Source organism: Monodelphis domestica, chromosome 3 (genome assembly GCF_027887165.1).
Source record: "Monodelphis domestica isolate mMonDom1 chromosome 3, mMonDom1.pri, whole genome shotgun sequence".
Lineage (NCBI taxonomy): Eukaryota > Metazoa > Chordata > Mammalia > Didelphimorphia > Didelphidae > Monodelphis > Monodelphis domestica.
The window spans coordinates 286,256,017-286,278,556 of record NC_077229.1 but is presented as its reverse complement, the minus strand read 5'-3'; the positions used below and the strand labels follow the sequence as shown (position 1 = coordinate 286,278,556).

General features: G+C 33.8%; 1 protein-coding gene across 2 annotated transcripts in view; it reads left to right on the top strand.

Moving 5' to 3' along the window:
• The first annotated feature begins 887 nt into the window (after positions 1–887).
• DSC1 (desmocollin 1) overlaps positions 888–22,540 on the top strand; it is a 39,906-nt gene continuing 18,253 nt past the window's right edge. For both annotated transcript variants that reach the window (XM_001380444.4, XM_007487212.3), the window contains exons 1-8: positions 888–1,338; positions 4,150–4,234; positions 7,085–7,287; positions 8,518–8,637; positions 9,916–10,071; positions 12,787–12,928; positions 15,715–15,878; positions 17,376–17,510. In XM_001380444.4, coding sequence (XP_001380481.1) covers positions 1,273–1,338; positions 4,150–4,234; positions 7,085–7,287; positions 8,518–8,637; positions 9,916–10,071; positions 12,787–12,928; positions 15,715–15,878; positions 17,376–17,510 — 1,071 coding nt within the window. In that variant the 5' untranslated portion in view covers positions 888–1,272. The remainder of the gene's footprint in view (positions 1,339–4,149; positions 4,235–7,084; positions 7,288–8,517; positions 8,638–9,915; positions 10,072–12,786; positions 12,929–15,714; positions 15,879–17,375; positions 17,511–22,540) is intronic.

Genomic DNA, 22,540 nt, shown 5'->3' with positions numbered 1-22,540 from the left:
AAATAGATTTCATTTTAGGTAAATGTTTCAGGACAAGATGTTAAAGGTTTGCATCAACAGTCTGTTTCAGATACTCAATTCAGTAAGATCTTTTGTTTTACTTCACAGGAATAGGAGCCTGAGTGGCATAGCTGAAAAGAGGACTGAATCCAGCATCAGGACACCTGGGTTTTAGGCTGAGCATGTCATTGTTTTATAACTATGACTATCTATATTTCTTAACCTCCTTGGGAATTCATTTCCTTATAATAAAGTGATTACGCTAAATTGCTTAGGCACTGAAATTTCAAGGGCTAAAATTCTATAATTTTAAAACTAGAGAGGCCCTATCCAAAAACATTCAAGAAAAATAACATATTTGCAAAAAAAAAATAAAAACAAAACAAAAACTGAAGAAAAGAGGGGAAACACCCCCCAACCCCAGCTGCTTCCTGGCCATTCTTGACCCAAAGTAATGATTTAATGGCTCCTTAAATTCTCTCAGGCTTTTAGGCTAAGACCCTGGGTGGCATCCTAAATGGAAGGGAAGGAGACTGGGGATAGACTTACAGCAAAGCTGCTTCAGACTAGAAGACTTCATGTCTTCTGGAATCACAATGCTCTATGTGACAAGGCAACACCTAAATGCTGAGATGGAGAGATAACAGACTGATGAGAAGGTGATTGCATACCTGTTTATGTCCTTTGATTTGCCAATGGCAATGAGAAGTGGGGGAAGGGAGCTAATGAGAATAATTCCAACTTGACTTCCCTGCATGATTCCTGTCTCTTCGCCTGAGGCAGGGCAGGTTAATAAGGCCAAGGAGGAGGGGAAGGGGTGGGAGAAGGGATGGGTAATAATTGGCATGGGACCTCGTATACCATCAATCTGGGGGGAAGGGAGGAGAGGGCTGAGGACCAAGGGAGTTCCCTCCTGCTCCTGCCTATGTAGCAAGTAGCAGAAGAAGTTTTGAAAGTTGCTGCAGGAGGAGCCAGTGGCTGGTTTTGGGGTGACGGTACCCCACCCTCTACATTTGAGGGAAAACCCCTTGGCAAGAGGGGGTAGACAGAATTGGGAGGGGAAAGAAAGAGAAGGAGAGAAAAGAAAAGTCATTCTCCTGCACCTCCTCCTTCTGTCCTTCCTCACTTCTCCCTGTAGTCTCCACTGGTGCAGAGGAAGCAGCATATCCCCCAGCCAGGGGCCTGCAGTTGGGGACCTGCTTGCCCGCCGCCTGGCACTGCTTGTCCTGATTCATCAGCCGCTGCCTTCCCAGACCATTGGGAGCGCTTCTGATGGCACCAACTCCTGGCGGCGCCCTGAGGAGCATCCTCTGCAGGCATCTCCTCTTGTCTCTCCTGGTGAGTAAGAGCCAAGGGATTAGCGAAGGCAGCCAGATGTGTTAGCAGCTTCCTCCTGCCCCCTGTCCCGCTGTCCCGGGAGGGTGTGAAGACAGGTGGAGGAGAATGATGGACCGCGGGGGATTAGTGTAGGGAAACTCTCTCTCCCTTCTAGCCCAGCTTAATCAAGGGGAAACAGGGAAAGCGGGCCGCCCAAATAACCAAGCTCAAAGACGGTCCGCTCCAGGGGAATTCCCTGCTCCTCTACCAGCGGAGGTATTTTTTTTTTAATCCTGAGAAAATGAGCGTAATGTGATCACTGGCCAGGCACGCGACGGAACGGTAGCTGCTGGCATCAAGGTGTAATGCTGTTAGGATACAAGGGATGTGGGTTAGGAAGGCTGCTTTGGCTTCTTGTCACCCAAGGAATCCCGGGGACAGAATCCTTAAGATCAGACAAGAACGCAGCCCCAGGAAAGAGCAGAGAAAGGGCAGCTGAGGGTCCTCTCCCTAGGACATGGGTACCCAATCTTTTCTGTGCCATAGGACCCATTTGGCAGCCTGATGAAGTCTGTGGATATCTCCATAGAAAAATGTTTTTAAGTGCATAAAATACAGAGGATTACGAAAGGAACCAATTGTGTTGCAATAAAGTTATGAGTGTGATTTTTTAAAAAGCTTCCAGAACCCCTAATCTATAAATAAAAAGGCAAAGTCTAGGAGAAAATTTAGAACTTTTGTTTCAATCCAGGGATTTCTCCTCAGAAATTTTCAGTTAAAAAAGCCAATTGGAAAATGGAAAGGTTGGGAGGAAATTGTCAAATGGGACCCTGGTTTATCAAAACTTTAGATACTGGGCCTGTGTGTTTTTGTTTCTTTCTTTATTTTTTAAAAGTGCTCCATCTCTCATCCCCTAGTGTCAATTTGTTCTTCCACCCTTTTACTCCAAGGCTGTTATGCTAACCAGCCTTAACCTTTTTTATGAGGCTAAGATTTCTTCCTAGTCATTAATCCAACAAAGCACAAACACAGAGGATGGCCTCCCTGGGTAACACATCCCCTTGCAAATATATTTGTTTTGCCTTTGCTGGTAGTTCAGCTGATGCACTCTAGCTCTAAGGATGGCCTAAAAGTGACCTCTGAGGAGGAACATGATCACTTGAGTGATGTAAGGAACTAAATGTTTGACATTTATCTGCTAGGAACATCATAGTCTGCTGTCTTTTTACTTTATCGCCTTTCCTTATCCCTTATATTTCCCATTGCAATATTACCAATACCCTGTATATAGAGATACAAGTGGTTTTATCTATGGCACACCTTTTTCACTTCCTAACACCTGTTCCCTTCCCTTATATTTTTTGGGCCCTGTTTAAACTTGTAGCCATCAATAGTACACATTCCTATCTTCAATGCTCTGCAGAAGTGTCTGGCAGGAAGAAAGAGTGGGAGTAAATACAACACACACCTATATACACATACATGAATATATAAATTGACTAGTGAAACTGAAATTCAATTTTAATAATTTAAATACAAAATATTCATTCCTTAAGGATTTCCTCATTTTTATAAGCTTATAATTTCTAAAATAATCACATTTTATTCTAATTTCTAGCATAGCATAACTACAGTGTTTAATTTATTTCACTGGAGATTGTCAAAAGGGAGTTTTATCTAGTTTCACCTAGCTGATTTTCTAAACAAGTTGTTTATACAGATTCTCTCTCCCTCAACACTGCACCTAAGAATCAAGATCAGGGTGACATTACTATGTACACACAAAAGTTTTTAGACTACTATTTATAAGGTTTCTTTAGAATCACAGGACTAAATTAACCTTAAAAAATCACTTTAGTACATTCTCTGACTTGAGGAAAGAACACTTAATCAAATGAGAATATCTCCTGTGTATAAAATTATCCAAGATGGGGCAATACCAAAATGTGACTTTCTTTTTTTCATTCCTAGTTTTGGTCATTTCAGTTTTATTTGGAGGGCTTTCACAAAACCTCAAAGTGATTTAAATTGTTCATGAGGTTTTGCTCTTTTTTCTTTCCTAAACAAGCTTAGTCCTGAGAAGAAAAAGTCATTGTTGCAAAAGTAGAAAAGAATGCCTTCTCCAGCAGATTAAAAAAGAATTATGAGAAAGATGACACATTATTCTGTGGGTATTCCAACTTTATTAGAAAATTTTTATTTGAAAAATTATAAAGTGATCCTTGCAAAGTATCTAACTAATATATAGATATGTGTGTGGTCACACATATAGAGCAGACCTAAGAGGAAAAAAACAAATCCTAGAACTACTACATAGTAAGTAGTAAGCTATGAGCCCCCTGAATTTTACAGTGACTTTTCAGGAGTAACTGAATGAAAGAAGTAACAAAAAAAACTTCTCAGTTTGGAGTTAGGGTAAGAATAAAATTCCCTTTGAATATCTATAATGAAATAAATTAAATACTGTACCTATGCTATGCTAGAAATTAGGGTGAAATATGTGGTTATTTTAATGAATTATTTGGTCACAAACATGAAGAAATCCTTTAGGGAATAAATGTTTTTATTTAAATGATTTAAAGCTGAATTTCAGTTTCACAAAACTAACATTCCCCTTCCTTTTAACTCAAAATCTCTAAAATAACTTTTCCAAGCCTTTCAAAGGAATTGCTATAGACTCATTCTTAAAGATTCTGTGATTATAGCTACTTTCATTATAGCTCTTTCAGAAAGAAGTTCAATTTAAGAAATCAACATTTCTTATGACATACAAGTAACGTGAAAAATGCTATGATGATGTGATTCCCCTTAACACAATTTTTTCCTTTGTAGGTTCTATGCTTCTTTTGTGATGCTTGTAAGAAAGTTGTTCTTAAAGTTCCTTCTCATCTTCAGGCTGACACACTTGTAGGCAGAGGTGAGAAAATATAGTAAGAGTTTCAAAGTTGTAATTGTATTTTCCTTAAGGCTTTTCTAAGAGCTGGGATGAAGGCCAACCCTATGTAAAACTGGGTCTATAATGATGGGTGGATTGCTTATTTTGTAGTAGTGGTTAGAATCGTCTGAAAACCCAGAGTAAGTTTTCTTTCTTTTCATTCAAGAGAAATGAAGAAACAAATATTAGATTTAAAGTCATAGACATTTATTTCTTCAGAATTTGTGTGACTAAATCCTTTTTTTTTTTACATCAACTCAATTCAATTCAGATCAGCAACTCTTTTTAAATACTTGCTAATTTTAATGCACTAAAATTGACTCCAGGTATACAGAGAAGAAAAGAAAAACTGTGCCAGCCCTCAAGGAGCTTAACTACTTCCAAAGTTCTCAAGTCATAGCTCTTGAAATGATTAGACATTGATAGGAAATACCAAGAATCCAATCTGGGACAACTTCAATATATTTTAATTAGGGTTTGTGGAAAAACTAAGCCAAATCTATCTTTATATTATCCTAATAGCATATGAGCTATTGTTTTCATCACAATAATCACCATTGCCACTGACTATGAGGGAGGTGTAACTCATGTTTTATAACTAAGATTGATTAGATCATAAATTTAAAATGGGAAGAGGCATTAGAAGTCACCTTGTTCAAACTTTTCAGATTATACATGAGAAAACTGAGGCCCAGAGAAGTTGAACAATTTCCCCAAGGTTACAAAAGAAGAACAGATGCATGATTTTAACCCAGGTCTTCTCACTCCAGATCCAATACTCTTGTAATATGAGTGACATCTCATCTTGGTTGTTCCCTGATCTTCCATCTTTATTTAGAAAGATTCCCCTGAATTCAGAATTTCCCCTAAAGTCTTAGTTTCATCTTAAGCTTTAATATCTATTAATTGCTATATTAGCTTGAGCAATCATTTAATCTTTCTGGCATTCAGTTCTTTATCTGTAAATTGGGTGGGTAGGATTAAATAATGTTCAAGACACTATTAAGTCCTAAGACTTATGCCCCCATCTAAGTAAAGGATATTCTAAAAATATTCACATGACCTTTGACTTTGTTACTTAGAGAGTTGGTCTTACCTCAACCCAAAATGAATCTCTTGAGCATTTTTATAGCCATGCCTCCTTTTAGCTGCATTCCCTCCAAAGAAACACATTATTATGTAGTTTTATTTGTTTTAATAATAAAAAATAGAATTTATTTTATTGCCCTACAGGATGACATATTAGGTGGCATATATAGTGACTTCAATTGAAGATTATTGTAAGGAAGTCTGCAATTTTTAAAAAGAATACATTGCAGATTTTTATATGGTACTATGAAAAGTTATCATTTATCATATTATTGAGGAAATTAGTAACATTTTTGTATAATTAAATTTTTTCATTTTCTCAACTGAACTTTCTACTCTCATCGTAGCTACCAAAAGTCTACCAGACTCTCAAAAATGTTACACAATGGCCTGATTTCATTTGAGTTTTGCAGTGGAAAGAACTGCTTTTGCAATCAGCAGATTTGGATTTAGATCCAGACTACTATTTCCCTAGAGTTGTATGATCCTGGGCAAATTTCAAATTCTCTATGGCCCCAGTTTCCATATATGTAAAATGAAGATATTGGACTAGAAAACCTTTGAGGCTCCTTCCCACTAACTCTATGAGTCCATTGTACTGTGAATTTATAATACAGATTTTAAGATCCAAAAGGCAAATGATATAAATGCATACAAACTCCCATATTGTAATAAGAAAAGTTAAATTGTACACATATGAATGGTATTAGAAAACAAGTGAATGCTTTTACCCTCTTTCAAGGACTACACAATCTATCTTTAGACACGGAGCTATATTTGTATTTGTCACACAGGGGAGGAAATTATCCTATTTAAAGCATTATGTTTATGACTATTTGAAAAATGTCTTTATGTATGAAATGTTGAAATCTAAATGAAAAATCTAAAAGAGATTTTCTCTGGAAAAGAATGTACATGAAAGGCAATGAGTGTAGTTAATAAAATTAAAGGAAAAAAATTGTGTGTCCTACTGGGAGCCAGGCAATTTTGTCTTTGTAACCCAAGTGCCTCACACAAATGTTTTTTTTTTTTTCCCCATGGAGGAGACATGCTTATTGAGTTGAATCCAGCATCTCCTAAATCTTACGGGTTTTTTTCCCAATCCATCATTTTTATACATAGATCTCTAGATAGTACTACATAGCTTAATATCAATGGCAGAAGAATGTGATTAGAAATTGTAAGGTCAGAAGTAAAATTCAATCTTTTCTTTTTTCTACATTCATCCTCATTGGCCAAAATAAAACAAAACTATAGTTTCTGGAGGAAAATATGATTAAATCTTTCTTAGCATAATTTTTATAGTAAAGTTAAAGAGAATTAAATGTATTAGGTTTAATTATTATGAAATTGTGACATAAATCAATGTAAGACATGACTCTGTTGGTATCAGCCTAGTTATTAGAACTGTCTCTCTCACCCATGAGATTGTTTTATGCAACCTTTGTATTTACTTTCATGTGTAACTCATTTTACCCTTTAATAAAAGATATATTTTTTGTGGGTAGAGAACTTTTTTTTTCCTTTCGTATTCCTGACTTGTGGCACAATGTCTTACAGACAGTAGGCATTTAATAATTTTTGTGGAACAAAATTGAATTGGTTTGAAAGATACTCATAACTCAAATATTGTTGGGTTCATCCCTTCCCTTATCATGCTCAAACAAGCAGTTGTCATTCCTGTAAAACATGTTCTCTTTTTGTTTGCATCTTTCAAATCTCTGTCAAATTTCATCCATGCAGTTAATCTGGAGGAGTGTTTCAAGTCAGCTGACCTCATCATTTCAAGTGATCCTGACTTCAGAATTCTGGAAGATGGTTCAGTATATACAACAAAGGACATTAAATTCTCTTCTGAGAAAAGAATATTTTCCATTTTGCTCTCAGATTCTCAGAAACTGGAAGAAAAAAATATAGAGATTTCCCTGTTAGCACCAGAAAAAAAGGTACAACACACAAAAATTTGAAGTGCTTTTATTTATTGCTCTATTTAAAACAAACATCCCCACTGTTGTCGTTTAGGTATAAGTTCAATATGAACACTTTGATTTGTGAATAAAGTAATTAAGAAGTCACAGCATGAAAATCACTAGATGAAAAGGATTTATAAACAAGGTTGTTTTTTAAGTAGCATGTCTAGTTCATTTTAAGAACAGTAATTCATATGTGTATGTATATGTGCATATAAAAACATGTACATGTAAATACATATACATTTTGTATTTATTGCATGTTATGTATTTATGTGTGTAAACATAAAGATATACTATTTTATGGTTTACAAAGTGCTTTCTTAAATTTACTGGGAGTGTGTGTGGTACTATGAGGATTACTACCCCTACTTTTCAGATGTGGGCAAGAGATGAAAACAACTACAATCACATGGTTAATGAGTATATATGGCAGGATTTGAACCCAGATGTCCTGACTTCAAGTTTGTACTCTCTTGACTACACCACATTGCCTGATTTAATTTATAGAAATTCAAATTATGTACTTTTCAGGAATATATTTTTGTGTGTACCTGTGTGCATATATGCGTGTGTAAAAGAAATCATTCCTAGAGTAAAACTTTTGGCATATGTATATATCTGCTGAAACATGGCATCCCCAAAATTCTTGGGTAATTTTAAGCTATTAAAGCTTTTAGACCTTCTTTATATGTACACACCCATCCTCACACACAATGATCCAGCCATCCACACCCACCCTACACACACACACACACACACACACACACACACACACACACACACACACACACACACACACACACCACACTAGGATTATAATACTTTGTACTGTAGCATTTTTTATTGTCTTTCAATGAATCATTTGGTTTGTGGATTTCCCACAGCTATCCAAGATCTCCTTTATGCCTGATCAATAAGTTTCTGGTTTATCAAGAGTAGAGGTGATCCAGGGAGAAGTTGGGACCAAACTGGGGTACTCGGGGGAATGTATGGAAGCAGAAAGTGGGAAAGAGTTGAAAGTCTTGTCTGAGCACTTCTCATGCGTTTGTTTAGTGACATCTTTCTCTTCTCAAACCAAACACATTATATTTATTTTATGTTATATGTACAACTTCCATAATTTCACCATACATTTATGAAGGTGAAATTTTAATTCATATGTTTGTTATATATGGCATTTTTTGTACCTCCTACCATATTCAGATGCCTGTGAAAAGACACTCAAAAGACAAAGGTCTTAAGAGAACCAAAAGAAGATGGGCTCCAATTCCATGTTCAATAATGGAAAACTCTTTAGGTCCATTTCCACAACAAATTCAACAGGTAAAGACATTTGAAGTTTTATTTTACACTAAAGGAGTTAAATGTTAAACCATATATTGTTATTTCCAGCTGTTACCTAATATGATCTGAATTATTATAGTAAACTGAATGAGAAAATGTATTATCTATGAATGGTTGGATGAATTAAAAAAAGCTTTAAATAAGCCCTTAGTACATACTAAACATTATTGTATTAACTGCTGATACAAATTTTAAAAAATTGAGATAGTCCCTGCTCTCAAGGAATGTATGTCCTAATTTAGGGAGATAACACATGAAAGAAAATTTATCATATAAGCTTGATAAAAAGATCTGGAAATCCTGAGGGCTTCAATGGTGGAATGAATGGCAAGGTCCAGGAGTCCCAAGGTTGCACCATTAGGATATATGGCAGCACCCTAGGATCTGGAATGTATAGTGGCCAGGTAGATGATAAGGTGTGGAGTACTTTGTTAGGTGATTTTTTTTGTTCAGTAGTTTCAGTTGTGTCTGACTCTTTATGACTCTAGAGTTTTCTTGGCAAAGATACTAGAGTGACTTACCATTTCATCGTCCAGTTTATTTTACAAAGAAACTGAGGCAAACAGGATTAAGTGCCTTGTTTAGGGTCACACAGCTAGTACACATCTGAGACTAGATTGGAAATCAGGTCTTTCTGAATTCTAGGACCAGTGCTTGATCCATTCAGCCATCTAGTTGTCCCTAAGGTGATCTTACAGTCATCTTAAAATGATTGTAAAGTAACATGGTAATCTTCCATCTTAGCATAAGGATTGGTGAGATAAAAGTACTCAAAAGATTGAGTGATTAGTGAGTAAAGATGTAGATATTTTGGTGTATTATAGGCAGAGTATTGTTGATGCAAAGCATCAGTTTTCAGGGTCTATAGTGTACCTTGAATGTCTGGGAAGCACTATCAGGGAGTAGAAAAACCAGAAATCTGAGAATCGTGCAAGGTGGGCTCTAATCCCTTTATATATAACGTTGGGCAAAATACTTCATCTCCTGACGTTAGTTTCCTAACATGTAAAATGAGGTGGGGAAAGTGAACTAGATCATGTCTATGGGGTCCACTGGGAGCTCTAAGTTTCTGTGATCCTGTGTTTCTCAAATATACACATAAATGGGTAATTGGGGGAGGTTAGGGATAGGGTGAGAAAGCATATAAGGGAAGAAAAAGAGTGGTCAGAAATAGCCCAAGATTCTATGATATTTGAACATGAAACTTTATATTATAACCCTTCTCTTATATGATTGTTTATTTTTTTAATTTTCCAGATCCAGTCCGATTCTGCACAAAACTACACCATCTATTATTCCATAAGTGGACCTGGAGTAGACAAGGAGCCTTTCAATTTGTTTTACATAGATATAAACTCAGGGGATATCTTTTGTACGCGTGCTGTAGACCGTGAGACATATGACAGTTTTCAGGTAGAATCTGGAAATGGTTATAGAGAATTAAGTTCGATTTTATTACTTTAGCACTTAACATTTAGAATAGTAACATTTAAACTTCTTCATTTTTACTATTTAATAACACACAACATAGATCAGATAAGGATCAAATATTTGTTTTACTCTTTTAAACATATTTAGTGGGAAAATAAGACAAAATACTTTATTATGCGTGAAGAATGGAGGGGAGAAAGCATCTTCTTGCTTCATAGTCATTATTTAAATACTAAATGACTACTCTGAGACTATACTAGTATCAGTTTTGAAATATATTAAAACACTTGTTTTCTAATAAAGAAAAGGTCCTAAGAAATATTTCCAAAACAAATTAATCCAGAATAATTTCTTTTTTGTTTAATGAGTTTCCAATAGGATACATACAGTTTTAATAAATTTTATATTTCAATCATTTGAGCTAAACCAAAATAATTGTAGGTCATATGATTTAATAAAACTATATAACCACCAATGTCACATAGTTTTTTCTGAGGAAGGAATGAAATAATAAATACAAAAATTCTTTAAGCTTCCTAAAGTCATAACTTGGCCCAAGAAAATGCCAAACTATATACAATCGTGCTAGATTTTGCTCCCCCTACTTCTCCCATTTTTACCTCTAGAGTGGTAGAAAGCACAGGAGAAATATAAATAATTTGAACTGGGCTTTAAATATTTACCTATACATATATATATATATATATAAGTATATGTATATAAGTATATAAGTATATATATATATATATAAGTATATGAATTCAAATTGTTGAAGGATCAAGTTTTGTCTGCTAGGAAAGATATCTACTAAATAGAAACTATATACTTGATGATGTTGAACTTTTAAACTATTAAGCTCCCCTAATTAGTGTGTCCTTAGAAGAAGAGACCAGTGGAACTAACAAAAATTCTAGTGATTGTTTTCCTTGAAAATGTATGTGAGATTGCAGATTGTTGTTGACTTTGACAAGTAAAATGAAAAAATGGTAGCCCTGAGATTTGAATAGCTATTTAAAAAGAGGGTAGATTATAAAAGGATTTGGATTTTTCACTACTGCTTAAAATACAAAAATAATGTTAATTCAGGGATAGAGTATATACTTAATAAGGATTGGTTAAAAATGAATTTGCCTGGAGTTTTGAAAAATCAACTCAAAAGAGATTTAAAATAAAAAAGGATGGAGAAAACTTTACATGTATTTACAAAAGTACGTCTATAAAGTAGTTATAATGTGGGAAGAAAAATGGAGGTAAAATGTTCAATAACCTACAGATGACTAAAGACATTTAAGAAGTCATTAATAAAATAACTAGTTCAGATATATAAATACAAAAGCATGAAATATTGGTAACAAGAGAAACTGATTCAAATACTTAGTGACCCATCACTAATAATCTGAATATATAGCGCTAGAAAACTATGTCTTACTCAAAAGAATGAGAGAAAGTAGTGGAAGAATAACACTATATTAGGAAGTTATACTCATGGGGTTCAATTCAGGAACCATATAGGGAATCATAGTGGAAGGCATTCGAGTCAAGCTTAATGGAAGGAGAAAATGGAAACATTGTCCTATGGGAAAACTACAGATTCCTTGGACAGATGATGTATATATCTATATATGTACATATATAAATATATATATGGATCTATACTATGTGAAACATATCAAAAGTTTGGTACAGAAATATGGTGTAGTAATGAAGAAGTTCCATTATCTGGACATCTGGTATTGCTCTCTTCCAAAGGAAGAATATTTAATACTTCATTAGCTTGACATAATGATAATTTAATCCTTCAAAAGATGGACTAAACAACAAGGAAAATGGTTATTCTGAACCTGATTTGGATCAAAAAAGAAAGCTACAGCTGCTGATATAGAAATACATTTTAGAATTTGTTATAGCCAGGAAAGCCAGACATAAACTAATCCAAATTTTAGAGAACAGATTTCAATGTCATTTTGAAAACACTTATTAAATTCCTACTATGTGCCAGAAACTGTGTTCAGCGCTAGGGATAAAAGTAAAGGTAAAAACTTTCCCAACTCTCAAAGAGCTTACAATCAAATGGGGGTAGGGGGAATAACCAGGTTCAAATAAGATATATACAAGATAAATTGGGGATGATCTTACACTGAAGTCACTAGCATTGAAAAGAATGGGGAAATGCTTCTTGGATCAGATGGATTTTTAGGTGATGGAATTTTAGGTGAGATTTGGGGGAAGGCAGAGAAGTTAGAGGTGAAAATGAACAGGAGAGAATTCTATTTAGAGTAATGAACTGCTAGGGAAAATGTATGCAGTCAGGAGTAGAATGTTTTGTGAGTGGAATGGTAAATAGACCTAGATTCAAGGAAAGAATAGATAAAATCTCTTGATTTAAAATTCTGTGAGAAAAGTAGGCGGAAAGGAAAGAAGTAGGAGGAGCAGTGGAAAGCCCTCATGAATAAAATTCTGAAAATATATAAATTTAAAAAAAAGAGGAGTCATTCAAAGAGATCAATGGGATGCATCTTGGTTATAGTACTAATTCTTGGGTTTTATGGATTTGGTCTTATGCCACAAGTAAAAGAAATTTATGTTTTATTAATTCTCATTCATTAAATTTGACTATTTATATCTATATTGCTTATATTATATAAAATAGTTTATATTATGCTAAAGAATTTCTTGGGGCTCCTCTCTATATTTTAGATAATTGGTTATGCGACAACACCAGATGGTTACTCAACAGATCTGCCACTTCCTCTTATGATCAAAGTTGAAGATGACAATGATAATGCTCCAGTTTTTGAAAATATGGTTACATTTACTGTGATTGAAAATTGCAGAGTAGGTAAGTACATAATTTTAATAAAATATTATAATGAGTATTACATTTAATATGTGTTATTAGTATTTTTAAAGTTATTGATTTTTTCACTAATTCATTTTATGCTGGTGGTTTGGGGTAGTCATGAATTTAAATTGCTACTATAATACTATGAATTTATTAAAAGCTAATATTTAAGATTAAACCATCACTAAAGCTTCTTTGCAATCACAGTGCAATATCGTGTACTATTCATGTGTTTCAGTCAACAGTTTATTTTTGTCATAATAAATAATTACTTTTTAAAAAAACCATCACTAAAAATTTAGGTGATATTAATAGAGTATAATGGTAATGTTTTATTAATATATTATAACTATACTTATCAATTTTATTTAACCCAAATCTCTTAAATTAGAGGCTATTATAAAGTTGTTCTTACCTGAACTAAGTGTACAATCTAATACTCCCACAGCGTGAAAGACTCATCTCAGGCAGTTAAGTCAAGAAGTTATGATATAGCCTAAAAAATGGGAAAGAGAATCTTCCCACAGAAAAAAGGACAGTATAGAGAGAGGATCAAGAAACATCTGAATGATTCAAACACTAATGTGTTTCCTTTTTATCTCTTCCTAGTTGAAAACAAATTCTTTAAAGGCAGGAAGAATCAATTTTTTTAAAAATCTCAATTTCCCAGAGACAAATACTTTGCAAGTAGTAGAAATGTGATAAATGAGTTAATATTGAATGAATGAAATGTATCACAATAACCAGAAACAGGCATGATAATTTGTTTCCCTTCACTTATTCAATAAATACTTATTGAATGGTAGTCTGTATAGATCAGAACTAGTTGAATGACAATTGAATTTCTATTTTTGATAGGAAAAAAGATAAGAAAAGATACTTTGTGCTAAGTATATTTTCTAATATTGTCCCTGTTTAATAGACCTATTGGTATCTACTAAAATTATTTTGTAATATTTTCCCTAGTTATATTTATTATGACTAATCGACACATACCTTCATAAAAGTGCTACTAAAGTGTCTCATGGTATAGATGTGATCCCCAAATCTTGATGGGTTTGTAAAAAATGCAAACTTTAGTTGATTCTTCCAAGGTGAAAGGACTTTAAATGTATTGTCTATAATAGATTGTGTCTTTTCTCTAAGAATCATTCTGTGTCAGCATTGGCAAAGTGTTGCATTTGTGCTGGGAGGGGAGAGCTGCTCTGCTCCCTCACTTCCCAGTGCCTGAGGACATTTTTATGCCCCACTCTCTGTCCAGCTGCTCAACGTGAGCACATCCTCCCTCTGCTTTTTGGAGTAATGAGGGGGACTCACAAGTTGCAGTTGGGGCACTCAAACTTGAAAACCTTCGCCACTGCTGCCTATGGTATTGGAAGAGTGCTAGACTTGGAAACAAGAAATCCTAGGTTCAATTCACACCTCTAGCAAAGGCAAATTAAAAAAACAAAAACCCTTTCTGAACTTCATTTTCTGAATACCAATAGCTATGGTATTTGCTTCATGGGGTTTTTCTTAGCAATTAAATATAATAATGCATATGAAGTACTCTGTAAATTCTAAAGTGTCATAAAAATATCTGTTAATATTGTTATAACCAAGAAGTTGAGGAAGTAATCACAACTCTACCTCAAGCTTTCATGTCCTCTAGTTTAGACCTCCAATTGGTAGCTATGTGTTCATTCTCTGCCTTCTCCAATCCATCTTCTATACAGGTCTTAAATTTTTATTCTAATATTTCAAGTTTGACCATTTATCTTTCTGAAAAACTTTCATCTACTTTCTATTGCCTCTCAAATCAAATAGAAATTCTTATTTGGGGCATTTACAGTCCTTCTGAGTCTGTCTTCAGTCAATGAGGTTGCATATTACTTGCTGTAATTTCCTAGTTGACAAATTCTTCACAATACCATAATTGACTAAAAGATGCATAGAATGGAGGATCCCATTGTAGACTCAAAGACAGGGTTGGTAAGGACATTATTATTTATTTTTCCTGGTTATTAGGGAAGTGTTTGTCTTAGTAGAGCAAAAATCTGTCCTAAAATTTTCCTTTGAAGAACATGCATCCCATGTATATGTTAAAATGATGGTTGGCTCAGGAGAACTTTGTTAAAAAATTCTCTGTTAGTGTCAAGTGAAGCATAAAATAGTGACATATATGATTACTAAATGTAATAATTACTATTATGCATATATTGTGAATAATTTTAAAATAAGAAATGATGGTGTCTTCCAGACGCTCCTATTTGCAGCTGAAATTATATTGATTGTGTTATGACTCAAGACAATATAGTATATCCTAAATGAGATTCATAACTATTCAAAATATTTGATCATCCAAAAAAGGAAAACCAAAGTAGATGAATGATAGTAATTATAGTCATTCCTTTCTTTTGGAAAGTCACACAAAACATTTCCATATTGGCCTTATGAGGAAAATAAAACAAGAAAAATAAAGTAAAAAAAGTATGCTTTAATTTGCATTCAGAGTTCATAAGTTCTATCTCTGATGGTGGAGAAAAATCACTCTTACAATTAAATAAAACATGTAGATTAAATAGGCTTCACATTATATTAATTAAAAGTCAGTTAACTGAAGTTCATTTTTAAAACTGTAGAGAAGCCAAGAGCTTTCAGATTATTATCATATAAACCTCAACTCTTTTGTAAAAATGTCCTTGTAATACTGGACTTTGGAGAATTATCTACAATTATATCTCAAAAATATTAAATTCCATTGCTCATTCAGTTGTTCAAGTGAATTTGGTTTATCTTTACAGGTACTGCAGTGGGAAAGGTAGTGGCCACAGACAGGGATGAGCCTGACACACTACACACTCGTTTGAAATATACAATTTTGAAGCAGAATCCAGAACACCCAAAGATTTTTTCAGTCCATCCAGACACGGGTGTAATCACTATCATATCTCCACCTGACAGAGAAGTAAATTATCTTTCAGTTTCCATAGAAAGTATGTGTATGTGTATGTTTATGTGTATAAAATAGACAACATGATTTCTTCTCTGTGATGTTGTTTCTGGAAAAACCTTTGAGTTTGTTTGTGAGACCCTTCATTGCCTGCTCTTCGAAGTCTTCTTTGTTTGCTTCCAGAGTGATTGGGACTGCATAAATGCCTTGGGAAGGTCACTGTCATAAGTATTATCACCTCTTCTTTCTAATTGCTTCTTGTACCTCCCAGTTTCCTTTACGAAAGTATAAAATCTGTGGTGGAATTCAGTTATTACTCATAAAATATTGATATACTTATCTTACTCAAATTGGTTGTGTGTTTGGATTGGTCCTCCTAAGATATTTATAATTCACTCATACTTTTTTTACCTATGAGCAGCAAAGAAAGAATAGACAAACAACTTTTAAAATAAAACTGAGAAGATAGCAAAGGAAAGACAAATAGAAAGGCTGCACCAATGTGCAGAAGAAGGGCTTTCAGGAAGATAGGAGATAATCTATATGTTATAAAAAACACAAGTTTTCATAATTGCAGAGAAAACAAAAACATGAGATTCATAAATGAAAATCAGAAGATGAAATCGAATAGGTTCTTTCAAAAGTTTACATGTAAAAGTGACATAAATTTTAGCAAGTCAGAATTCTTACGTGATAGATCAATTTGATCAAACTCCCTGATTTAGCTTCTGTGGGAAAGTGAGAAATGGAATAGCATTGTTTAATGGAGGACATAAGTATAGGAAACAAAACTTTTAAAATAAAATGTAGAACATGAAAAGAGCCAGACAAAAAAGAAAATTTAAATTAAGTAGAAAAATAAAGGAATTAGCCAAGTTGCTCAGTTTCAGCCTATGAAAATGCATCATTAAGAATGAAACCATTCTAAAGAATTGGGAAACTCTAAAAAAAAAAGAACAGTAAGTTGAATGTCACCTAAAATTCTACAAGAACCTCTTAAGACTAGAATTGGCAAGTAGTTTCTGATCATCCTACTTAATTAGTATATCAAACATTTCTCTATGAGCCTTTGTCTTGTCTTTCCAAATGAATTTTAAAATTTTGCTTTTGAATGGGTAATTATGCTTACATCTAATTAATTTTAAAGAGCCTGGCCCTACCTGTCATATTTCTAAGTTAGTTAAGTGATGCAATGAATAGAGTACTAGACTTGGAGTCAGAAAAGCTTGAGTTCAAATTTAGACTCTGATACCTACTCAGTTGTGTGACCCTAAGCAAGTCACTTAACCTTTCAGCCTTAGTTTTCTCAGCTCCAAAATAATAATAACATCTACTTGCCTGGATTGCTCTGAGGATCAAATGAGATAATATATGGAAATCATAACATGCTGTGTTAATGCTAGCATTATTATTATTGTCCCCAAAATGTTGAGTTAAATTAGAGAATGATTGGTCTATTTGAAGAATAAAAACATTTCAAAACTTTGACAGTTCTTTTTTTTTTTCATTCAGGCATGTTCTTCATATGATTTGAAAATGGAAGTACGAGATATGGCTGGGCAGAGTTTTGGTCTATCAGATACAACCACTGTTACTGTTCATATTCAAGATGAAAATGACAATGCTCCTTCTTTCAAAAAAACTTCTGTAAGTTTCAAACTGCACCCCTGCCCCTACTCCACCTCAGAACTTTGATAGGTTTGTGAGAACATTTGTTATGGATGACATCTGTTTAGTGCTTTATCTGGGAAGGAAAATAAGACTGAGAAATATCATGAGAATTCCCTTACCTCCAAACCGATGGGCCAAAAAGACCCAGAATATTAAGCAGGGAATTATACCTTCCTGTTATCTTTGGAGGAATCTTTCACTTCATGAGAAGGACACCTCTTCTCCCTGAAATAAATACATGAGACTATTGACAGATGATTAGTAAGTTTGGAATACTGGAAAGTAAAAGGAATGAGGAATTCTAGAGTATCTACTATGAATCATTACATTAGTAAGCCATTGAGTCAAGGGTGAAAAAAGATAGAAGGGAGGAAATAGACTAGAACAAAAGGAAGGGATCAAGAGAACAGAAGTCACAACAAAGCCAAATGGCAAGTTTAGAAAAATGAGCTAGTGAGAAAGGTGAAAGAACAGGAAGTAGTGTTCAGGAAAGTGTAATTTCTAAGTTCAGTTCCACTCACAAGTCCTAATGTCTAATTGAATTAAAAATATTTGTAATTATTTATTTAACTCAAAAAAACAATGAAGTCATATTGTTGATAATTTTGCTTCAGGGAATTAAAGGAAGAAATTACCCCCTTTGTCCTTCTCATTTTCAGTCCTGGGATTTAATTGGAGAATGAAATAGTTTAATATTTGTCCTTAGGCTACATATCCATAGGTGATTTAATGAAACAAGCAATAAAAGTGACTTACATATGTGCTTTCTAAGTGTACTAAGACCAAGCTCCATTTAAATAGTATGATATAAAACATACCAGCGCTATGATCTTGAGGGGAAGCAATACTCCTTGCACTTCATAGGAAATAATCTATTTTGCATAAATTTGCATGGCATTCCAAGCCTAAAAAAATCAAGTTATTATAGGATGTGAAGTCTGAAAGCATCTTAGAAATCATGTAGCTGATCTCATTTCACAAGTGGGGTAAATGAAATGAAGGCACTTGCTCACAGCCATAGTTAGACAATGGCTATACCAAGATTTTAAATCTGGTTTTAGACTTGTAATCCAATTCTCTTCCCACTAATAATAATATTATTAATATTAGCTGACATTTATATGACACTATAGTTCATAAAGCATAGTTATACATTTTATCTCATTTGATCTATGTACTATTTCCAGTTTATTACTTCTATCTACTTATATAACACAAACTTATTTAGTTATACATTCTTTTTTCCTTATAAAAATAAAACAAATGTAATTTCCAGTAAATGCCTAATAGAGGGGATTATTATTATAATCATCCCTCTAATAATATAGTCTGATGATTATTTTTTAATTTTTACCAACATCATTAACGTGTACCGAATATTTACAATGGGTAAATAAAAAGGAACTAAACATGGTTTGAAATTCAAATTGCATATCCTTGAGTATCTTAAAGATAAATTTCACCAATGAAATATAATTTTTCTTGATGTTCCATTCAGACAGTTATCACTTCTTGAAAATCATAATCTTAGGGGCAAGATTTTGAAGTGCATGTTTGTGATGAAGCCTACCTCCTCTGCATTGACTTATAATAAGACAAATGTAGACTTAAAATAAAGGAATAACAACAAAAAGGATAGAAGAGGAAAGGAAAGGAAAGGAAAGGAAAGGAAAGGAAAGGAAAGGAAAGGAAAAGAAAGGAAAGAAGGACCCCCCACCCAAACAATTAATATAAATTCAGAAAATAAGAATTCAGGCAAAAAACCCCAAAAGATACCTCCCTCCCATAAAATAATTAAATATGATAGAGTAAGATAGATGGTAGCAGAAATCACCAAAAGGAAAAAAACAAGACTAGAAAAACAAAATCAATACCTCTAAGATTAAGAATACAAATATTTTAAAACTTCCAAAGTAGTTTAAATTCATGGAAAGATAAAGATATTCCACAAAGACAAAGACAAAAGTGGAAATAAGATCACAGAAGGAAAAGTTAAAAAACAAAACAAAATAAAACATAAGAATCCACAGTGTGTAAAAAAAGATTTTTAAAAACCTTTATGAAGTTGTGAACTCCCTGGAGTAGAGAGTATTTCAGGCAGAAAAACTAATAAAGAACTGAAAGAAAAAATAACAAAAAATATTTTAAATGACAAAATTGGAAGGCAATTTCAGATTCCTACAACTAAAAGAAATATAACTGAAGAGAATGCATATTATATCATAATCAAATAAGAATGACATGGAATATATTACCTATAAGATATATGTATAGGAGAAAAATCTATGAATAAACAAGAGAAAGAAAATTGTGGGATATAAAATGAATAATTTTGATTACATTAAATTTTAAATTGTTTGTACAAAAAACTCTAAAAAATTAGGACCTTAGAAATTTGTGTGAATTTTTATAGCTTCTGAGATAAAAGTCTTATATATAAAATACATAGAGAACTTTATCAAATGTATAAGACTATAAGCCATTCTGAAATTGATAGTCAAAAGATATGTCAAGAGTTTTTTGGTGAATAAATCAAAGCAAATATAATTACTTGGGGTGGGGGGAAGCTCTATATCATTACTGATTAGAGAAAGTCAAATCAGAACAACTTGATTAAAATGATAAAAGAGCAAAATGACAAATATTGGAGGAAATGATAAAAAATGGAGATATTAATACAATATTGGTGGAACTGTGAACTGATCCAACCATTTTGGAGTGCTGTCTGGAATTATGCCCAGAGTTACAAAACTGTGTATACTCTTTGCCCCAAGAATACAGCTATATGGTCATTCCCAAGGTGATCTACGAAGAAGGAAAAGAACCTGGATGTTCTAAAATATTTATAGCAGCCCTTTTTGTGTGAAGGAATGCACATCAATTGGGGAACGGCCCAACAGGTTATGGCATATGATTGTGTTGGGATACTATTGTGCAGTAAGAAGTGATGAGTATGTTAATTTTAAAAAACCATGAAAAGCAAAACAAGCAGAACCAAAAGAATAATATATATCACAACAGAAATGCTTTTTGAAGAACTGTGAATGTCCACCTCCAGAAAAAGAACTGCTAAATAAAAACATATATGGCAGTTTAATACTACCCTCTAAGTATTTTATTTTCTCTTCAGTTATTTTAAATGAAATTTCTCTTTCTAATTCTTCCTCCTGAGTTTTGTTAATTACAGATTCTGGTGTAAATATATTTTATATCCTACAACTTTTGCTGAAATGATTGTTTCAGCTATTTCTATAATAGATTCTCTAGTAAAATGCTCTTAAATTTAAATTTATTAATCTAATTTATTTTACATAACATATTGTTATTTATTTCATTTCATTTTAATTATTTTAATATCATTTCTATAAAATTGGTGCTTTCAGAAAGTTGTTTCTTGTAATTTTACAGATAAATACATTCTCTCTAAATATACATATTCAATCATTTTTCAGTCATATCTGACTGTAATAGAAAGACTAGAAGTCCTAAGGCTGCAGTAGTGGAATGAATGGCAAAGTTCAGGAGTCTTGAGGTTGTACCAGGAGGTTAGATGGCAGCACCTCAAGGTCTGGAATGTGTAGAGGCCAGGCAGATGATAAAGCCTGAAGGATCTTAGGAGGCACTAGCAAAGTAGATTGTATGGTGACTTTTTTGTTGTTCAATCATGTCTGACTCTTCATGACTCCATTTGGGGTTTTCTTGGGAGAGATCCTGGAGTGGTCATTTGCTTTTCCAGCTCATTTTACATATGAGGAAACTGAGGGAAATAGGGCTAAGTGGCTTGCCCAGCATCACAAAGCTCAGGACACTCCAGCTCCGAACTCAAGACATTTTCACTGTCTCCCATACTTAGAATTCTCTCCTTCCTCACTTCTGCCATATGTATATACATGTACACACACACACACACACACACACACACACACACACATATATATATATATGTGTGTGTGCATATATATATATATATATATATATATATATATATATATGTGGCCTTTGTGTGTGAGTGTATTCAAAAGAAAACTCCACAACAAGGTGTGGAATTGCTAATTAAGATTCCTTGACCTAGAAGGCCATCTGGGCTTTGGAATTTGGATAGATGAAGAAGATAAATAAATTAAACATACTAAAGGTCTAAAATGATATTTCATATTGTGACTTGATGCACAGTATCTATGGCCTTAATCCTTAGTCCTTAATGTTTTCTTTAGCCTTTCTGTTGCCTTTGACATTGAGTATCAACCATTTCTTGTTGATTTTCTCTTTTTCCTAGATTTTTAGGATGATATTTTCTACTGGTTCTCCTCCTACCTATCTTCCCACTCTTTAATCTTATTGGCTAAATCTTCATCTGATATCTGAAGGTGCCCCACTCCTCTCTGTCTTAAGCCTCTTCTCTTCTCTCTTTATACTATTTTAACTGATGTTCTCATTATCTCCCTATGGATTCAATAACCATTTCTCTGTAGATGAATCTCAAGTCTATTTATCCTGCTCTAACCTCTGTCCTGATCTCCAGGAATCTGCTTGCTGGATATCTTGAAGTGGATGTCATGTAGACATCTTATATTCCACATGTCCAAAACTCAATTCATTATCTTTTCTTTAGAACCTTCTCCATTTTACTAACTTCCTTACCACCACCAAAGGCACCACCACCCATACAGTCATACAGACTAACAAGCTTTGCGTCATCCTCAACTCCTCACTCTCATCTCCCCTTGGACAATCTTTTACTAACTGCCACTGATTCTCCTTTGATGACATCTCTCTTCTGTGGTTCTTTCTTTCCTCACCATTTTACTCCTGGACTATTGCAGAAGCTTGGTGGTTGGTCTTCTGGTCTCCAGTCTCTTTCCATTCCAGATAATCCTTCAATGAGCATTCTATCAATCTACCTAAGGCATATATTTTACCCTGTTACTACACACACACACACCCCCATTCAGTACATTCCAGGCTCCTCATCTCCAGAATCAAACACAAAATCCTCTGTTTCTCAT